Here is an 18624-nt window from a genome sequence, read left to right on the forward strand (position 1 = left end):
AAAAACTTGGATCTGATGGATAGGGTTCTGTGCAGACTGCAGTCAATTTAGAAACACTTGGTTGGACCCTACCTGCTCATAGTGTCACTGTTGGCAGGTCCATTGCTCCTAACATTATCAGAATGGCTGGGCAGCTGCTAAATCCTCTGATCTCTGATGACCATAACATGATTCTCCTCTTCAATACCTTCGGTTTACCCCCCAACTTGGAAGCAAGCACCAGGAGGTTGTTTGTTTATAATTATTCACAACGTGGTCACTGGTCGTTAGTTTTTGTCCTGGCGGGGTCTATTACTTTTTTTTCTTTTTCCTCGGTAGCTTTCACTGTTTTAAAATACTTGCTTAAATATGCACACTTTGCAGCTTTTGCACAGATAGCTCTTGTATCCTCTTATATGTTGTTGAGCTGCTGATTATTTTCTTTACGACTTGTATTCCACCAGCAACACGTGATTTAATTCACTGCTCGTTCACAAGAACGCGGCCGCGGCCACCTCGTCCAAAGAAAAAAACTCGCCCCAAAACACACTCACCCCGGGTATATCTGGCGGCCTCGGTCGGCGAAAAACATAGGGGCGAGTGTGTTTTGGGGCGAGTGTTTTAATTGGGGCAGCGTTTCCTCTCGAGTCTCGACAGACACACACACACACACACACACACACACACATACACACACACACACACACACACACACTCGGCCCGCCCCCTGATGACAGGCTCCACTGCTCCGCTGCGCTGCGCACAGCCAGTTAATTGATGAAATCAAGATTTTAAACGCATATTTGAAAACTGGAGCCTATCAATCAAAATGCGGGACAGCGTCTCAATTTGCGGGACGCTTGAAAAGTCACTGAAATGCGGGACTGTCCCGCACAAAACGGGACATATGGTCACCCTATTATCACCAGGAGTAATTGGTTTGTCTTTGATGTTAATGAGCAGCTTGTATGAAAGGTGTATTGATTAATGACGTGTGAACCACTCTGGTTCCACCTGATTGGCCTACCCCCGCTGTCAATCACAAAACAATGAGCGAGGACGCTGATTGGCTCGGTTAGTTCGTAATTCCGCTAGAAACTCCCACAATGGGCAATCAGGCCAGACTCACTCCTGGAATCAAATGGAAATGAGATTTCCGGAGGGAGGGTTTACCAGGCTATTGTTTCTGGGGGTCCCTGTAACAAAATATTTTGATGGGGGTCCGCGGCCGAATACATACAATTGTGGGGGCCCTTGACATGAAAAAGATTGAGCACCACTGATATACTGTAGAAACATACGTTTTTAAGAATACTGTTGAGATTTAGGAGACATGTAGAATCGGCTTCAGGTCTCAATGGGTTATGACAGCCATGTTATGAATGCCATTTAAAAAAAAAATATATTGACATTTTTAACCGTAAAGCCGGAAAACAGCCGATCTATAAGCTCACAACGCGTTGTGGGCTTATAGATCGGCTGTTTTTCGGTGCATGACACTGGCGCGCAACTAAGTATAAATCACGAATCATAACGTCTAATCCTGACCTGAATGTTTTTCTGATTGTAAACGAATCTCTAGAAAATGTTTTTCTTTTTTTACTATAAATAAAAACAACCATTTGTCTTGTGAGGACCAGGAACACGTAGATTTCTTCAAATTCTACTATACTTGGTCCTCGCAAGTATAGTAATACAAACACACACACACACGCACGCGCACACACACACACACACACACACACACACACACACACACACACACACACACACACACACACACACACACACACACACACACACACACACACACACACACACACACACACACACACACAGGGGGGATGTGAAAGCTAATATATCTGACTGTGACTGTGTAGAGTTGATCTGAGTTCAACCGCTTGAGTCGCCAAATATCTCTATTAACTCATTCACTACCAGACGTATTTCTAGGTGTTTGCCCACTGCCAGCCATTTTCGTTTTTTTATACCTTTTCAACTGGTCACAGAAAATGTGTCATCATAAGTCGTCCTTGGCAGTCAATGAGTTAACTCACTCACTACCACTTCATGTTGGTCAAAACTATTTTTTTTTTCTTGATAAAAAAAATAATAATTTGTTTGGTTGCCAATGCGAGATTGAAGACAGTTGTGTATTTGGTAACCGGTAGTTTAAAACTTGTGTCCCTCTGCCCTTTTAATTATAAACCTACATTACACTACACTGACTACACTGCAGCCTACACAAAACAAATTAGCCTATCAATTATGCATGGCCTGACGATTCTGGTTTTACTTGTGGAGCTGGGCTGGCATTGTTATACAACTGTCCATGTAGCTCCAAATTAATCAATCACATGCATATAATTACTTCAAATGATTATGAATATCCAGTTATCAATTGGTTCTGTCGTTGTAACCTATACCCGGCCTATGTAATTCTATGAGCTACAAAAACACACTTCAAAGAGGATGTCTCTGGTTGGGAATTGGGATAATGCATCTCTGACATGCCTAATAATGGCTGTTGAAGTTTAGCTGAACCTCCCTTGGACTGAAATTAGAAAGGCCATGACCCTCCCCTACTTTCCTCCAAGGGTCCCCCACTATAAATGTCGACTAGTCCCAGGTGGAAAAAGTACTCAAATTCTTTACTTAAGTAAAAGTACCAATACTGCAATATAAAAATACTCAGTTACAAGTAAAAGTCCAGAATTAAAAATTTACTTGAGTAAAAGTACAAAAGTATTGGCATCAAAATGTACTTAAATTACCAAAAGTAAATATTTGAAAATGGCCTATATGTATAAAATAGGTTTAAAGTGGTTAATGTATGTTTTATAATGTAATAATTTACATCTGAAAATATTTGCCTCTGAGATGTAGTGGAGTAGAAGTAAAAGTACTGGAAATTGGAAATACTCAAGTAAAGTACAAATGCCTAAAAATGTTACTTAAGTATAGTACTTAAGTAAATGTACTTAGTTACTTTCCACCACTGACTAGTCCCTTACCGCGATCTTCAGTTGAATATAGCTTGTTGTGACCAAAAACCCAATCTGGGAAATATTATTTTTATAAATGTGTGTGTGTGTGTGTGTGTGTGTGTGTGTGTGTGTGTGTGTGTGTGTGTGTGTGTGTGTGTGTGTGTGTGTGTGTGTGTGTGTGTGTGTGTGTGTGTGTGTGTGTGTGTGTGTGTGTGTGTGTGTGTGTGTGTGTGTGTTTCAGTGGGCGTCGGTACTGAGTCATGTGGTTCTGGATCAGGAGAGAATGCTGCCCGTCCTACTGGACCTGCTGGACACGCACTCTGACCTTGAACTACGACCTCTGACCGGACTGCTGAGGAACCTGGCACGACACACACGCAACAAAGACCACCTGGGTACACACACACACACACACACACACACACACACACACACACACACACACACACACACACACACACACACACACACACACACACACACACACACACACACACACACTGTGAATAAATAACAACTCACTGTGATACAGATAAATAAGAACTTTAAAGGGATAGTTCACCCCCCAAAGAATAGGTAGGTTAAGACATTGACAGAGGCCAGTTTGTAATTACAGCCTCCTGAAGGTGTATCTTTAGGGCAGTTTTGAAAGTGAGTAGGGTTTTACACTCCTTCACTCCTTTTGGCAGGGCATTCCACATTGTTGTTGCCTAGCATGAGAAAGAGTTCATTCCCTTGTTTGTGCCAAATCTGGGTTGAACGTGATAGTCCTGTGTCTCTCACACAGCTAAGAGCATGGTGAATGTCCTGGTGACCAAGCTGCCCGGTGACGGCACACAGAAAGACCCCTCCGGGGAGGTGGTGGTCAACATCTGCGGAGCCCTCAACCACCTGGTCACCGGCAGCTCCTTGGCAGCCCGGGACATCTCCTACTTCGACGGGCTGCCCAAGCTGGTGGGCATCAAGACCACCCATGACAACAGGTACCCCCCCCCCCTCCCCCCCAACACTTATTATGGATTTGCACTCTGCTGTTTTTCACTTATTCATTTGGCTCTGGGGGGAGCTGTACAGAGGACTCAGGGAAACAGGGTTTTGGTCTGCCTTCAGCGCTCTACTTCCGGTGGTGTGACTATGTTTTCATTCCCACTAACAGTATTTCTACACAGAACACTAACACCACTTCTCCCAGAGAACATGGATGGTTTTGGTTATAAGCCCACTTGTTTCTATGATGAAAGAGCAAGTTAAAATGTGAATATCTTTCCGTGGTTTTGTCGGCTTCGAGGACGCTATTGTTAAATGAGTTTCGGTTTGTTTTCAGTGGGGAACGAGCCGCACACACGTAAAACCCGCCCACTACCTTTGATTGGGTAAAGCGCGGCCTGCTTCCTGATCTGATGGCACGCCCACTTGTAGCCAATGTGCACGTGTTCTCAACACGGCTAGCGACAGATTCAAGCACAGCGACGGATCTGTTCTTGAGAGATTAGGTTTTGGTAAAGATGTGCTATTATTACATAATCGCCTAATTGCAATTATTTGAGAAAATTGCAATTATTTTTGCATAACCGTCATAATTGTTTCCATGAAAAAGGTTCATAAAGTTCTAAAATTATTTTACAGAAGTGTAGAAATAGCAGATCTACAAGCTCACAACGTGCTGATCAGCTACCACTATTTTGTTGAGTATAAAATATAAAATAGGGCGTATATTGGCCATAATACAATATTTATTTGGATTATCGGTCATTGTCAGTAATGTTTTTGTGTATGGACGCACAGAGTGTTGCAAAAGACGGAGATAATGGCCAATACATCTTGAAAACGGCCACTTTCACCCATTTTCCATCGCCGATTTTCAATTGAGTTTTGGCCATTGTCGCCCGTTTTTCTTTAATAACTCGGGCTAGGAAGGTCGGATGTTGCCTAAGTACGTTTTTGATTGATTGAAAACCTTTATTTATTCTCGAAAAGAGCATTGAGGTTTACCCTCATTTTCAATGCTGACGAGATTACATACACAAAAATCAACAATTAAGGCACATACAGGTATAAAACAACAAAACAAACCACAACAGAACATTTGTAAGTTAAAAACAATTACATGTTGAGGTAGGGAGATTTAAGAGCAGGTGATTACATTGTCCATAGGATATTGGGGCATTAATTCTTAGCGTGAGTTGTAGAGCATTGGTTCTCAAAGTGGGGTCCAGGGACCCCCAGGGGTACTTGAGGGGGTTCCAGGGGGTCCCCAGCTAAATGATGGATAGGAACCAAATGGACCCTTATGGGTCTGTAACTCTGAGAGTGTCCAAATTTGTACACTCTCAGAGTTAAATTAACATTGATTTTACAATATGAATTGGGGTCCCAGAGATATAAATGCCATTAAATGGGGGTCCGTAGCCTAATGCAATGCAAACTGTGTGTAATTGAAATTAAAATGGTTGAGAATCACTGCTAGAGCCGTAAAAATCGTTTCTTATGGGGGTCCCTGGCATATATTTTCAAATGGGGGTACGTGGGCTAATAAGTGTCAATTTGGGGGACCTTGACATGAAAAAGTTTGAGAACCACTGTAGAGTGTTCCATGATAGGAGCATCAAAGCAAAAAGCAGATTTCCTCAGTTCAGACTGAACAGGTGGAACCTCAAGTGTAAGCCAGTCACTTGAGCGGGTCTGGTTAGTGCTTTTTTTGAGCTGCTTTGAAGTAAAGTTCATTTTGAGCTGCATCCAACACATCCAACACATCCAACACATCCAACACATCCAACACATCCACTGACATTTCCGTCAGCCTTACCGTCAGGCCGCTAGCGGCAGATGACATTTATTTTTTGGGGGTTAATTGATTTTTTTTTTCTTTTTTTTTTTTTTTACGGAACCCAAGGCTCGGCCCAGCCCGACTAATTAGCATAGATTTGGCGAGTAGGGTTGGTTGGAGGTTCGGTCAGAATTTGAGAACTCTTCATATCCAAACAGCTCCACTGCTCAAAGAGAACTTCCTGTGGACACACAGCCCTTAATTACTGTACATCCACTAGAATTATCTTCACACCACACACACACACACACACACACACACACACACACACACACACACACACACACACACACACACACACACTGTAATCACATGGTTGTGTGTACAGGAAGCTACTGTAGAACAAAAACCTCCTCAGTGTGTCTCCTCAACGTCTCTCTTCAGCTCCTCACTGCTCTGTACATGAACTGGATTACATTAGATTACATTAGATTACATTAGATTACATTAGATTACATTAGATTTAACTCTTAACCCTTAAAGGAATGACTTTAGTTTTGTTCCTATCATTTACTCACCCCATGAAACCTTGAATAAATGGAGAGGTTTTGTCACATTATTGAGCATATATATATAATACAATATTTGACTAATTGAAGTTAAGAGACCGATGTTAACGAGAGCAAAACCATATTTAAAACATGTTTGAACGTGGGTCATCAGCCATTTAACACTGTGAGGGTTGTTTTGAACTTGATGTTATTGTTTTCTATAGTTTTGCATTTGTCTGCTGTCAGCAGCAGGCGACACAGAACATATTGGATTATTGTCTCTGAAATGAGACACAAACTAAACAATGAATGAATTCACGTCTCCATGAGGTGACTAATCCATAGGAAAAAAAGTCATTTTGGGGTGAACTATCCCTTTAAGTAGTGATGAACGTGTGGGGTTGTACTGTTCTTCAGAGCTCACAGACTAACTGTGTGAGTGTCAGGAGGAAAGGAAAGGAAAGGAAAGGAAAGGACAGTAAATCTAATATGGAGGTGAAAGCTCTACTTTCCCTGTGGGGAAAATAACTGAGTTTATGAATGAAATACTGAACAGAAACAGGCTCTACTGTCCACAGAAATAACTTAGTTCAAAGTCACAATGCGTCACAATGCGACCCGTTGTGACCTTGTAAATCAACTATTTTCAAATAGTCCATGTGTAATATAAAGGGTTAAAGTTAAACTGTTCTGTTTGTGGTCATCTACGTCTTGTAAGCAAATACAAATATATTTTTTTTAAAAGTGGTTAAAGTGATTGTGATGCTATATTAAGTCATGTTGCTGGGGACCCCCTGGAAACCCCCCCAAGGACCCCTGTTTTATATCCTGTCCCCTGCTTTTGGCTTGATATTTCCTCTCTGTGTGTGTGTGTGTGTGTGTGTGTGTGTGTGTGTGTGTGTGTGTGTGTGTGTGTGTGTGTGTGTGTGTGTGTGTGTGTGTGTGTGTGTGTGTGTGTGTGTGTGTGTGTGTGTGTGTGTGTGTGTGTGTGTGTGTGTGTGTGTGTGTGCGCGTGCGTGTTGTGTGTAGTTCTGGCAGGTTGAAAGCAGCCAAGGCAGCGTCTACAGTGTTGTGTAACATGTTCCAGTACAACAAACTACACAAAGACTACAAACAGGTAAACACACATTAACAAACTACACAAAGACTACAAACAGGTAAACACACATTAACAAACTACACAAAGACTACAAACAGGTAAACACACATTAACAAACTACACAAAGACTACAAACAGGTAAACAACACATTAACAAACTACACAAAGACTACAAACAGGTAAACACACATTAACACACTACACAAAGACTACAAACAGGTAAACAACACATTAACACACTACACAAAGACTACAAACAGGTAAACAACACATTAACAAACTACACAAAGACTACAAACAGGTAAACACACATTAACAAACTACACAAAGACTACAAACAGGTAAACACACATTAACACACTACACAAAGACTACAAACAGGTAAACACACATTAACAAACTACACAAAGACTACAAACAGGTAAACAACACATTAACACACTACACAAAGACTACAAACAGGTAAACACACATTAACAAACTACACAAAGACTACAAACAGGTAAACAACACATTAACACACTACACAAAGACTACAAACAGGTAAACAACACATTAACACACTACACAAAGACTACAAACAGGTAAACACACATTAACAAACTACACAAAGACTACAAACAGGTAAACACACATTAACACACTACACAAAGACTACAAACAGGTAAACACACATTAACAAACTACACAAAGACTACAAACAGGTAAACAACACATTAACAAACTACACAAAGACTACAAACAGGTAAACAACACATTAACAAACTACACAAAGACTACAAACAGGTAAACAACACATTAACACACTACACAAAGACTACAAACAGGTAAACACACATTAACAAACTACACAAAGACTACAAACAGGTAAACACACATTAACAAACTACACAAAGACTACAAACAGGTAAACACACATTAACACTACACAAAGACTACAAACAGGTAAACAACACATTAACACAAAGACTACAAACAGGTAAACAACACATTAACAAACTACACAAAGACTACAAACAGGTAAACAACACATTAACACAAAGACAGTAAACAACACATTACACAAAGAATAAATAAAAACACAACAACAAGACTACAAACAGGTAAACAACACATTAACAAACTACACAAAGACTACAAACAGGTAAACACACATTAACAAACTACACAAAGGACTACAAACAGGTAAACACACATTAACAAACTACACAAAGACTACAACAGGTAAACAACACATTAACAAACTACACAAAGACTACAAACAGGTAAACAACACATTAACAAACTACACAAAGACTACAAACAGGTAAACAACACATTAACAAACTACACAAAGACTACAAACAGGTAAACACACATTAACAAACTACACAAAGACTACAAACAGGTAAACACACATTAACAAACTACACAAAGACTACAAACAGGTAAAACACACATTAACAACACATTAACACAAAGACTACAAACAGGTAAACAACACATTAACACAAGACTACAAACAGGTAAACAACACATTAACAAACTACACAAAGACTACAAACAGGTAAACAAACAAGACTACAAACAGGTAAACACACATTAACAAACTACACAAAGACTACAAACAGGTAAACAACACATTAACACAAAGACTACAAACAGGTAAACAACACATTAACACAAAGACTACAAACAGGTAAACAACACATTAACAAACTACACAAAGACTACAAACAGGTAAACAACACATTAACAAACTACACAAAGACTACAAACAGGTAAACAACACATTAACACAAAGACTACAAACAGGTAAACAACACATTAACACACTACACAAAGACTACAAACAGGTAAACAACACATTAACACAAAGACTACAAACAGGTAAACAACACATTAACAAACTACACAAAGACTACAAACAGGTAAACAACACATTAACAAACTACACAAAGACTACAAACAGGTAAACAACACATTAACAAACTACACAAAGACTACAAACAGGTAAACACACATTAACAAACTACACAAAGACTACAAACAGGTAAACAACACATTAACAAACTACACAAAGACTACAAACAGGTAAACACACATTAACAAACTACACAAAGACTACAAACAGGTAAACAACACATTAACAAACTACACAAAGACTACAAACAGGTAAACAACACATTAACAAACTACACAAAGACTACAAACAGGTAAACAACACATTAACACACTACACAAAGACTACAAACAGGTAAACAACACATTAACACAAAGACTACAAACAGGTAAACAACACATTAACAAACTACACAAAGACTACAAACAGGTAAACACACATTAACAAACTACACAAAGACTACAAACAGGTAAACAACACATTAACAAACTACACAAAGACTACAAACAGGTAAACACACATTAACAAACTACACAAAGACTACAAACAGGTAAACAACACATTAACACACTACACAAAGACTACAAACAGGTAAACAACACATTAACACAAAGACTACAAACAGGTAAACAACACATTAACAAACTACACAAAGACTACAAACAGGTAAACACACATTAACACACTACACAAAGACTACAAACAGGTAAACAACACATTAACACAAAGACTACAAACAGGTAAACAACACATTAACAAACTACACAAAGACTACAAACAGGTAAACACACATTAACAAACTACACAAAGACTACAAACAGGTAAACACACATTAACACAAAGACTACAAACAGGTGACAAACTGACTATGAGCTATGGGCGGGATCTTGGCGAGACCGGGTGTGACGTCATGGAGAAGCGCTTGTTGCATTGTAGTCATTCACTGTTCATCATGGCCGTTACCACAGACAACAACACTACAAGTTAAAAAGTCCTCTTTCCCGCCAACACGCATAAAGTCGTTCTATAAAAAAAAATGAGGCACGCTGTTTTAGGCACCGTAACACCGCTCTGTGATGATCCATCCATCGTCACTCAGAGAAGAAGTATGTGGATGTGACATCATTACAAAAAACGTCACATCCATCCGCCCTGACTATGGGATTTTCAGAAAAACACCTCTAACTCAGTTGCTGTTTTTTTGCATTGAAACCCAGTGTTTTCAGCGGCCAAAGCCCCAAAATGGCGGATCGCGGTTGGAATGTTGTGGTTCCTCTGGATACACAGATCCCTCCGCCTACCCGCGGGGACTCTTTTTTTTGTTTTTTTGGAACACAATGTCGCTTCCACAGCGTTTCAAATATCATGGGATGAAGGTAATTAAGCTGGCATGGGGATAACAAACGACGTTTAATACCTTGGCGGGTGATGTGTTAATATGATTGGTTGGCGTTAGCACGCTCAGACGGTGATAGACAGATCCAATCACCTGCCAAGTAGCTTGAAAAAAAAAGGGAGCGCCGTCTTGCAGCGGTTTGGCTGTCGAGGTTCCCAGATGGAAGTTAGGCTGTGAGACAAGTGTGTGAAGCAAGCTTCTTCCAGTCAGGTTAGGTCAGGTTAGTGTAAATCACCAACAAACACAGCAGATCTACAAGCTCACAGCGTGTCGTAATGCTACAATCACAGTGCAGATAAAAATGATTGAACATGAAACCTCAGTGAAAGACAGCATCAAGCAGAAAGGTGTTTTTTTAATGTTTGATTCATGTTTGATTCAACAGAAGTGAAAGTTGTAGTTTGTCCTAACCTGACGTTTTTCCTAGAGATATACAAACTGAACATTTAGATGTGATTCTAGGGACAGAAATCAGACCTTTTCCCCAAAAAGACGACCTGAGAGGTCTGGATGCTTCATGATGGAGCACAAGTTGATTTGACCGAAACCCAGTATCAGTGGTGTAAAGTAACTAAGCACATTTACTCAAGTAGGACTGTACTTAAGTAACAATTTTGAGGTACTTTTTCTTTACTGGAGCATTTCCAATTTCCAATACTTTAACTTCTACTCCATTACATCTCAGAGGTGAAAATTTTACTTTTACTCCAATGCAATTATTTGAGAACTTTAGTGAGTAGTTACTTTGTAGATATAAATTATTATATTATAAAACATACATTAACCACTTCAGCTCTGTTTTACACCAAGGCTATTTGAAAATAGCCGATCTACAAGCTCACAACGCGTCGCTATTCAAACATTTTTCTGCTTTTACTTTTGGTACGTTAAGTATATTTTGATGCCAATACTTTTGTACTTTTACTAAAATTTGAACACGGGCCTTTTGCTTGTAGCAGAGTATTTCTACATTGCAGTATTGATACTTTTACTTAAGTAGAAAAAGTGAGTATTTTTTCCACCACTGCCCAGTATTCACCCGTAAAACAGGGCAGTCTGTCCTGATAGGAGCAGAGACACGCATGAGCTTTTCTGTGGGAAATAAGTCAAAGAATGAAGAATGTCTTTATCAGCTCACTAACTAAAGAGACATTGACCAGAAGGAAGTATTTCTCAATCAACTGATATACGTTGTTTATTCTATTGGTTGTTCCAGACTAATGCCTTCTTCACAACAGAGTTTGACCTTAAAGGATCTTTTCAGCTTTTTCCCAACATAATTTCCATTTACTGTGTTAACGCTCACTATAAGATGGTTCTATTTCTGTTCTACACTCTCTGTGTCTCAGAGGAGAACAGTTTGAAGAGTTGACCTCATCACTGGTCATTTCAAACAACATTTTTTAAATGGTAAATGCAGTGTTGAAAAGTAACTAAGTACATTTACTTAACACATTGTGTGCCAGAGGTTTATTAAAATAGGTTACATCTAGTGCCAGCATATCTTCCATCCACTTACGTTGATATGTTTCGTGCTGTAGAAGCCCCGACGAGGACGTGCATGTAAAATAAGCGTGCGTGTGAGACGGCGGAGGGTCCCGACTAACACCTGGAACAATTATATTTCTAAAGCGATCCTCCATTGCAGAGTGATCGCCGATCGAAAACGGCTCACTTCCACCACGTTAAAAAGAAATGGAGATTTTAAGCTTTTAGTCAAGGAGTTAACATTGGAGCGGACGAACGGAAGGATTTTTGACATGGATCCACATCCGGCCTCTCCTTCTCAGAGACTGCTTGGATGATCCCAAAGTTTCGTTAGAGCGCCCCGCGTGGGAAAAATATATTTTTTAAAAAATGGGCCAACAACGTATAGCTTCTCAAAAACGGTCCGGACCGTTTTTGGCACTCAATGTGTTAAGTAAATATGCGCCTTCTTGGGAGTGAGACTGTGTTGTCCTGGAAAGTTAGCTTATAGTTAGTTATAGTAGAAGCCATTGTTCTCGTAGCAGTGGCTACGAGAACAATGGCTTTTTAAACATGGCATTCATAAAAAATCACTGCCTTAAAATGTTGCTCCTCGCAAGTATGGAAACACAAACCTGCGTGTGTGTGTGTGCGTGCGCGTATGTGTTCCACCACCTTTTGTCTGCTTCCAGCTGCTTTTCTCCTTCTGTTCATCAGCCCACATCCGTTCCATTCTCCCCACTGACCCTCCCCTCTCCTTCCTTCCCTCCACACTCCCTCGCTCATTTCTAGCCCTCTTCATATTGTGTGCTAATCATGAATATTAGCCTAATGCAGGTGTAGGACCATTGTGTTTGTGTTGTGTTAAAGGTATAATGCATAGTTTTCTATGAATTAGTTACATTTTCAAATATGAGCGACTGACTATCATAAACGATACAGAGACTCCTCCCTGACAATATCACAGAGACAGTTTGTTTATTTTTGGAGCACAATTCTTATATGAGACGATTCTAAGATCCATCCATAGAGAAATTACTTTAGGACCCAGTGGATGAACGAGTGACGTCAGGACTTCTGTACTCTATACATCCACACTCACACACCTATAGACACCCTGTCACTTATTTACCTTTTGTTTTGTACACGGGGCTGTCCTCCCTTCACATCCTCCCTCAAAAGATAGTTTCTTTCTTTTCACAGAAAGGGAATGTGGGGGTTTCCACAGAGACACAATGAGTTTTTTTGCAGCAGTAATTCTTTTTTTTTTGTTGGCGCTGCAAACATAAATATTTTCTCTAGATTCATACTTCAGATTGAGAGTCTCTGAGGACCTGTCAACACAGAAATGCTGCCAGACCAGGGTGTGTGTGTGTGTGTGTGTGTGTGTGTGTGTGTGTGTGTGTGTGTGTGTGTGTGTGTGTGTGTGTGTGTGTGTGTGTGTGTGTGTGTGTGTGTGTGTGCGTGCGTGCGTGCGTGCGTGCGTGCGTGCGTGCGTGCGTGCGTGCGTGTGTTTACGGTTACAGTCAGATAGTGAAAGAGTTTGGAATTCTTGGGAACTTTTTACATGGTGCAATTTTCATTCTTGTGGAAATGCATGTTTTCAATGTTTAGTTTTAGTGTTCAGCCGTCGCCTCGTTTGACGTCAGCTTGTTCTGAAAGTAGGAAACTCAACACTTGTAAACAGTGGTGTAAAGTAACTAAGTACATTTACTCAAGTGCTGTACTTAAGTACAATTTTGAGGTACTTTTATACTGGAGTATTTTCAATTGTCTATACTTTTACGTCTACTCCACTACATCTCAGAGGCAAATATTGTACTTTTACTCCACTACAATTATTTGATAACTTTAGTTACAAGTTACTTTGCAGATATAAATGATTACATTATAAAACACACATTAACCACTTCAGCCCTATTTTATACCGAGGCTATTTGAAAATAGACGATCTACAAGCTCACAAGGGGCTTGTAGATCTGTATCTCTTGATTAGATCTACAAGGTCAGTATCTCTTAATTACACCCAATGAATGGTCTGATTAAACGAGATAATGTCCCATTCGGCGCATTGACAGCATCCGAAGCCGGTCCCCTGGGTGCCTCTGATATGCCCATATATGGGCATATCAGAGGCCAATGATGAGTCGCATGAAGGGTGACTGGCTGCGCCTGATTGGCTAACAGGATTAGAGCTGGGCAAGTCAGCTGAATGATGATTGGATAATCCCAGGGAGACGGACGGAATCCGTTTTTGGTGTTGTTGGTGTATTTATTGGTGTAATGATTGACATCTAAAGTTTGGCCCATTTTTAATTTGGCCCGTTTTGAACAAAATGCAGAAAATCATGAACGCAGCGTCCGACTGCGGTGACACTTTGTTCAAACATTCGCACTACGTTTAGGAACAAATGCCACCCTTTTAACATTGTCCTATTATAGCACCACCAGGAAGCAGATTTTTGCAACAAAAAAATATTATATTACTCCTACAATTTTTTTCCAAAAATCACGCAAATCAGTACACATTATCTCTATAGTTTTGATTGATTAAATATTTTATTAGGCAAAAAAATTAAAACAGCACAATTACATTTAAAATACTTTGTCTAACAGGTCCGTTCATGAAAGTCCTTGCGGACTTGTTTCCAGTGAGGGCCTTGGTCAAGTGATCAAGACGGCTCCGTCCAAATTTTCCATTTTCCATCCTGATTGGCGAATTCCAAACATAGCTGGCCCACAATAACCTACCCGACCTGGCGGAGACCTGTGCTCCGAGGAGCACTTTTTCTAGTTACCTCTATATTCTACTGTCCTGTATTCCTGGTCCCTACTGGGTCCATGTGCTCAGCAGCATTCAGACATATCAGTGGAATGCAGAGAATGTGAAGAACGGTTCTGTTCTGAAAGACTTCAGGAAGAATGAGAGCAACGAGACCGTTTAGTCACGACTGGATGAGCACCTGCTGTACCGTTCTGTTCTGACCCAGTGGTTCTGTTCTGTTCTGACCCAGTGGCTCTGTTCTGTTCTGACCCAGTGGTTCTGTTCTGTTCTGACCCAGTGGTTCTGTTCTGTTCTGACCCAGTGGTTCTGTTCTGTTCTGTTCTGACCCAGTGGTTCTGTTCTGTTCTGACCCAGTGGTTCTGTTCTGTTCTGACCCAGTGGTTCCTCACCTTTTGTTGTCTTGTGAACACCTTGGCTATTCAAAAATAGTAGATCTACAAGCTCACAGTGTGTCACTCCGTGCTGTGCGGCGAGCTTGTAGATCTGTGTGCTTTGATAAAGGAACTGTCTTAGTTCAGGACAGTGTCTGCTTTCTTGTCAATCTGACTTTCAATACAAACCTCTGGCTTCAGGAGAATGAGAGCAACAGCAAACGACATGTTTACTTTACACTCCATGCTGTATTGGTTTTAACATGCGTTAGAATCTAACCCACTGTACGTGCATGTACACACACACACACACACACACACACACACACACACACACACACACACACACACACACACACACACACACACTGACAGGGTAAACAGACAGTGTGGCAGTGCTCCATGTCACACAGAAGTGTCCCTAAAACACACGTCACTGTCACCGACCTGCAGTCCTACGTGACACTGTCCTGACACACACACACGCACACACACACACACACACACACACACACACACACACACACACACACACACACACACACACACACACACACACACACACACACACACACACACACACACCCTTGTGGTGGGTCTATCACCATGTGTTGAATGTAATGAAACCACATGCACTGTGGTGTTAATGTAACATCCAGCAGCATCATGACGCTGAACATTCTGATCTGAACAGCTCGTTAGTAAACAATGTGTTAATTTTGTTTCATTCCTAAGACAATAATTTGATGACAGCGGTTCCGGTACAAGAGTCTCCTTTGTGACCGCTGCCGGTCATCAAATTATTGTCGCATGGTGGTGTCACGCGCCGAAAATAGCAGATCGACGCAAACGAGCGGTGAGCTTGTGGAACGGCTATTTTTGACTCGCGACACCATCGTACAATGAAATTATAAGGCTTAACATTGAGCCGTCAACAAATTTCTTAAACTTAACAGAACAGAATTGAACTAATATGTTTTTCTATACCAAAAAATAAAGACAAACAAATAAACAAAACCACGTCATTATCAACAATGTAACCGTTACCAAGAATCTAGAACATTTGAAGGACATCTAGAATTACTTTGACAGCGGTTCCGGTACACAAAGGAGACTCTTTGTGTCTCCTACCGGAACCGCTGCCGGTCATCAAATTATTGTCTTAGGAATGAAACGCAAACTAAAACATATCCATGAATTCAAGTCTCCATGGGGTGACTGATACATAGGAAAAAGTCATTTTGGGGGTGAACTATCCCTTTAAGCGTGTAATCCATGAGGGTTACACGTGTACACTCTCACAGATACACATGTATAAACACAGTGGTTCAGTTTGTTTGTGTCTCTTTGTCTCACGTGCAGAAAGGATTTGCCAGGCGAGACTTCACCGACACCACCATCTAGAGGACTACGCTACCCACAATGCAACGGGACGTTTAAAAAGGACCTTACTGTGTGGGATGACCGAACTGCTGGCGAAGGCTGCTGATTGGCTGCATCGTAGAGGAGAGCGAGAGAGAGAGAGAGAGAGAGAGAGAGAGAGAGAGAGAGAACAGAGACATGTGATTGGATGGAACTGCTGTTACTCACTGCCAAACCCTGAGACCGTCTGGTGAGATGCTGCCCTGGGGAGGCCTCACATGGGCATGGTGGCATCATGGTGCCACCATGCCATCACGGTGGCATGGTGGCACCATGCATCATGCCATCACGGTGGCATGGTGGCACCATGCATCATGCCATCACGGTGGCATCACAGTGGCGCGGTGGTGGAGTGTCACATGGGTCAGGGTGATGTCTGTTTGAACAGTAGCTTAAAACACACACGGGCTGACTGGACTTTATCCCCTAAAACTGTTTTCCCAAGTGTGTGTGTGTGTGTGTGTGTGTGTGTGTGTGTGTGTGTGTGCGTGTGCGTGTGCGTGTGTGTGTGCGTGTGTGTGCGTGCGTGTGCGTGTGTGTGTGAACCCACATTGAGGACACAGATGGTTGAACTCTTCACAACATCAGAACAGTAGTCCTTCACAGCCTTCATGTCTTCATCATAGTATTCAGTGTTTGATGCATTCCAACAGGACTGTGAATCAGACATCATGTAAAGGAAAACCTGTTGATTGTTCCCACGGTGCCTTTTCAAAGTCCAGCTTCACACAGTGACACATTGTTTCCCTCTAGGACTGAAGTCCAGAGATAATAAGCGACGGTAGTTGTAAGTTGAATGAGGGAAGCAGACTCACAGAAAACTGTTTTAACACACAGTCTGCGCTCACAGAACACATGTTTGAGTTTTTGGTAAACACTTTACTTAACACTTTACTTAACACATTCTCTGCCAGGTATTAATTCATTCATTCTTCCGCCACTGCCAGTGTCTTTTGTGTCAAAATGTCTTTTTGTGACACAAAATGTCTTTTGTGACACAAAATGTCTTTTCTGTCACAAAATGTCTTTTGTGACACAAAATGTCTTTTCTGTCACAAAATGTCTTTTGTGACACAAAATGTCTTTTGTGACACAAAATGTCTTTTCTGTCACAAAATGTCTTTTGTGACACAAAATGTCTTTTCTGTCACAAAATGTCTTTTGTGACACAAAATGTCTTTTGTGACACAAAATTTATTTTGTCACAAAATGTCTTTTGTGACACAAAATGTCTTTTGTGACACAAAATGTCTTTTGTGAGTGCAGTCTGTTCGCCTACAACAGCTGAAGGTAAACCACATATGTAACATGAAGCGTTTTTATGAAAGTTACAATAAATCTGTTTAGTTACGCGCCCGTGTCGCACAGCCGATGTCTTGAGAGCTTGTAGATCAGATATTTTCAGTGGCCAGGTGGACTACAGCGTGGTCTGCCTCCTGGAGGCAGGCTGGGGATGAGTAGCATTGTGTTCAGTATTTTAGCAGGAGTTGCTACGCACGTCCACATAGGCGCTGGTGCAGGACAGAACGATGAAGCGTGAAGAATAAAATGAGTCCGCACAGTCTGACCTGCTGCTCCGAAAAATGCACCAACAGGTGCTTTCCTTCCTTAAAATGTCGCTGTATGTATCTGTGATTCACAGATCAATACATTTCAGTCAGGACTACTCATGAATGGATACAATATTGTCATTGAATATAAAGTGAGCAATATGTTGATTTTGGCGATGAATTGGATCTGCTTTTAGGTACTCTTGAGAACGCACATTACATCTCTCTACCACTAGGGACTCTGAATCCCCCAGTACATAAAAGTAGATCCAAAACAACAGGTGGTAGCTGGGGGTGGTGGAGGGTGAGACAGGTGGTAGCATGGGGTGGTGGAGGGTGAGACAGGTGGTAGCTGGGGGTGGTGGAGG

The 18624-nt window shown here is 41.1% G+C and overlaps 1 protein-coding gene across 1 annotated transcript in view; it reads left to right on the forward strand.

The window, feature by feature from the left end:
* The window catches only part of LOC311047715 (plakophilin-3-like), a 129475-nt gene extending 111822 nt beyond the window's left edge, over window positions 1–17653 (forward strand). The window contains exons 12-15 of the mRNA XM_084060533.1: window positions 3208–3361; window positions 3754–3949; window positions 7314–7401; window positions 16647–17653. Of these exons, the coding sequence (XP_083916659.1) occupies window positions 3208–3361; window positions 3754–3949; window positions 7314–7401; window positions 16647–16688 (480 nt within the window). The 3' untranslated portion in view covers window positions 16689–17653. The remainder of the gene's footprint in view (window positions 1–3207; window positions 3362–3753; window positions 3950–7313; window positions 7402–16646) is intronic.
* The last annotated feature ends 971 nt before the right edge of the window (window positions 17654–18624 follow it).

The sequence above is a fragment of the Gymnoscopelus microlampas genome, assembly GCF_963454915.1.
Source record: "Gymnoscopelus microlampas genome assembly, chromosome: 1".
NCBI lineage: Eukaryota > Metazoa > Chordata > Actinopteri > Myctophiformes > Myctophidae > Gymnoscopelus > Gymnoscopelus microlampas.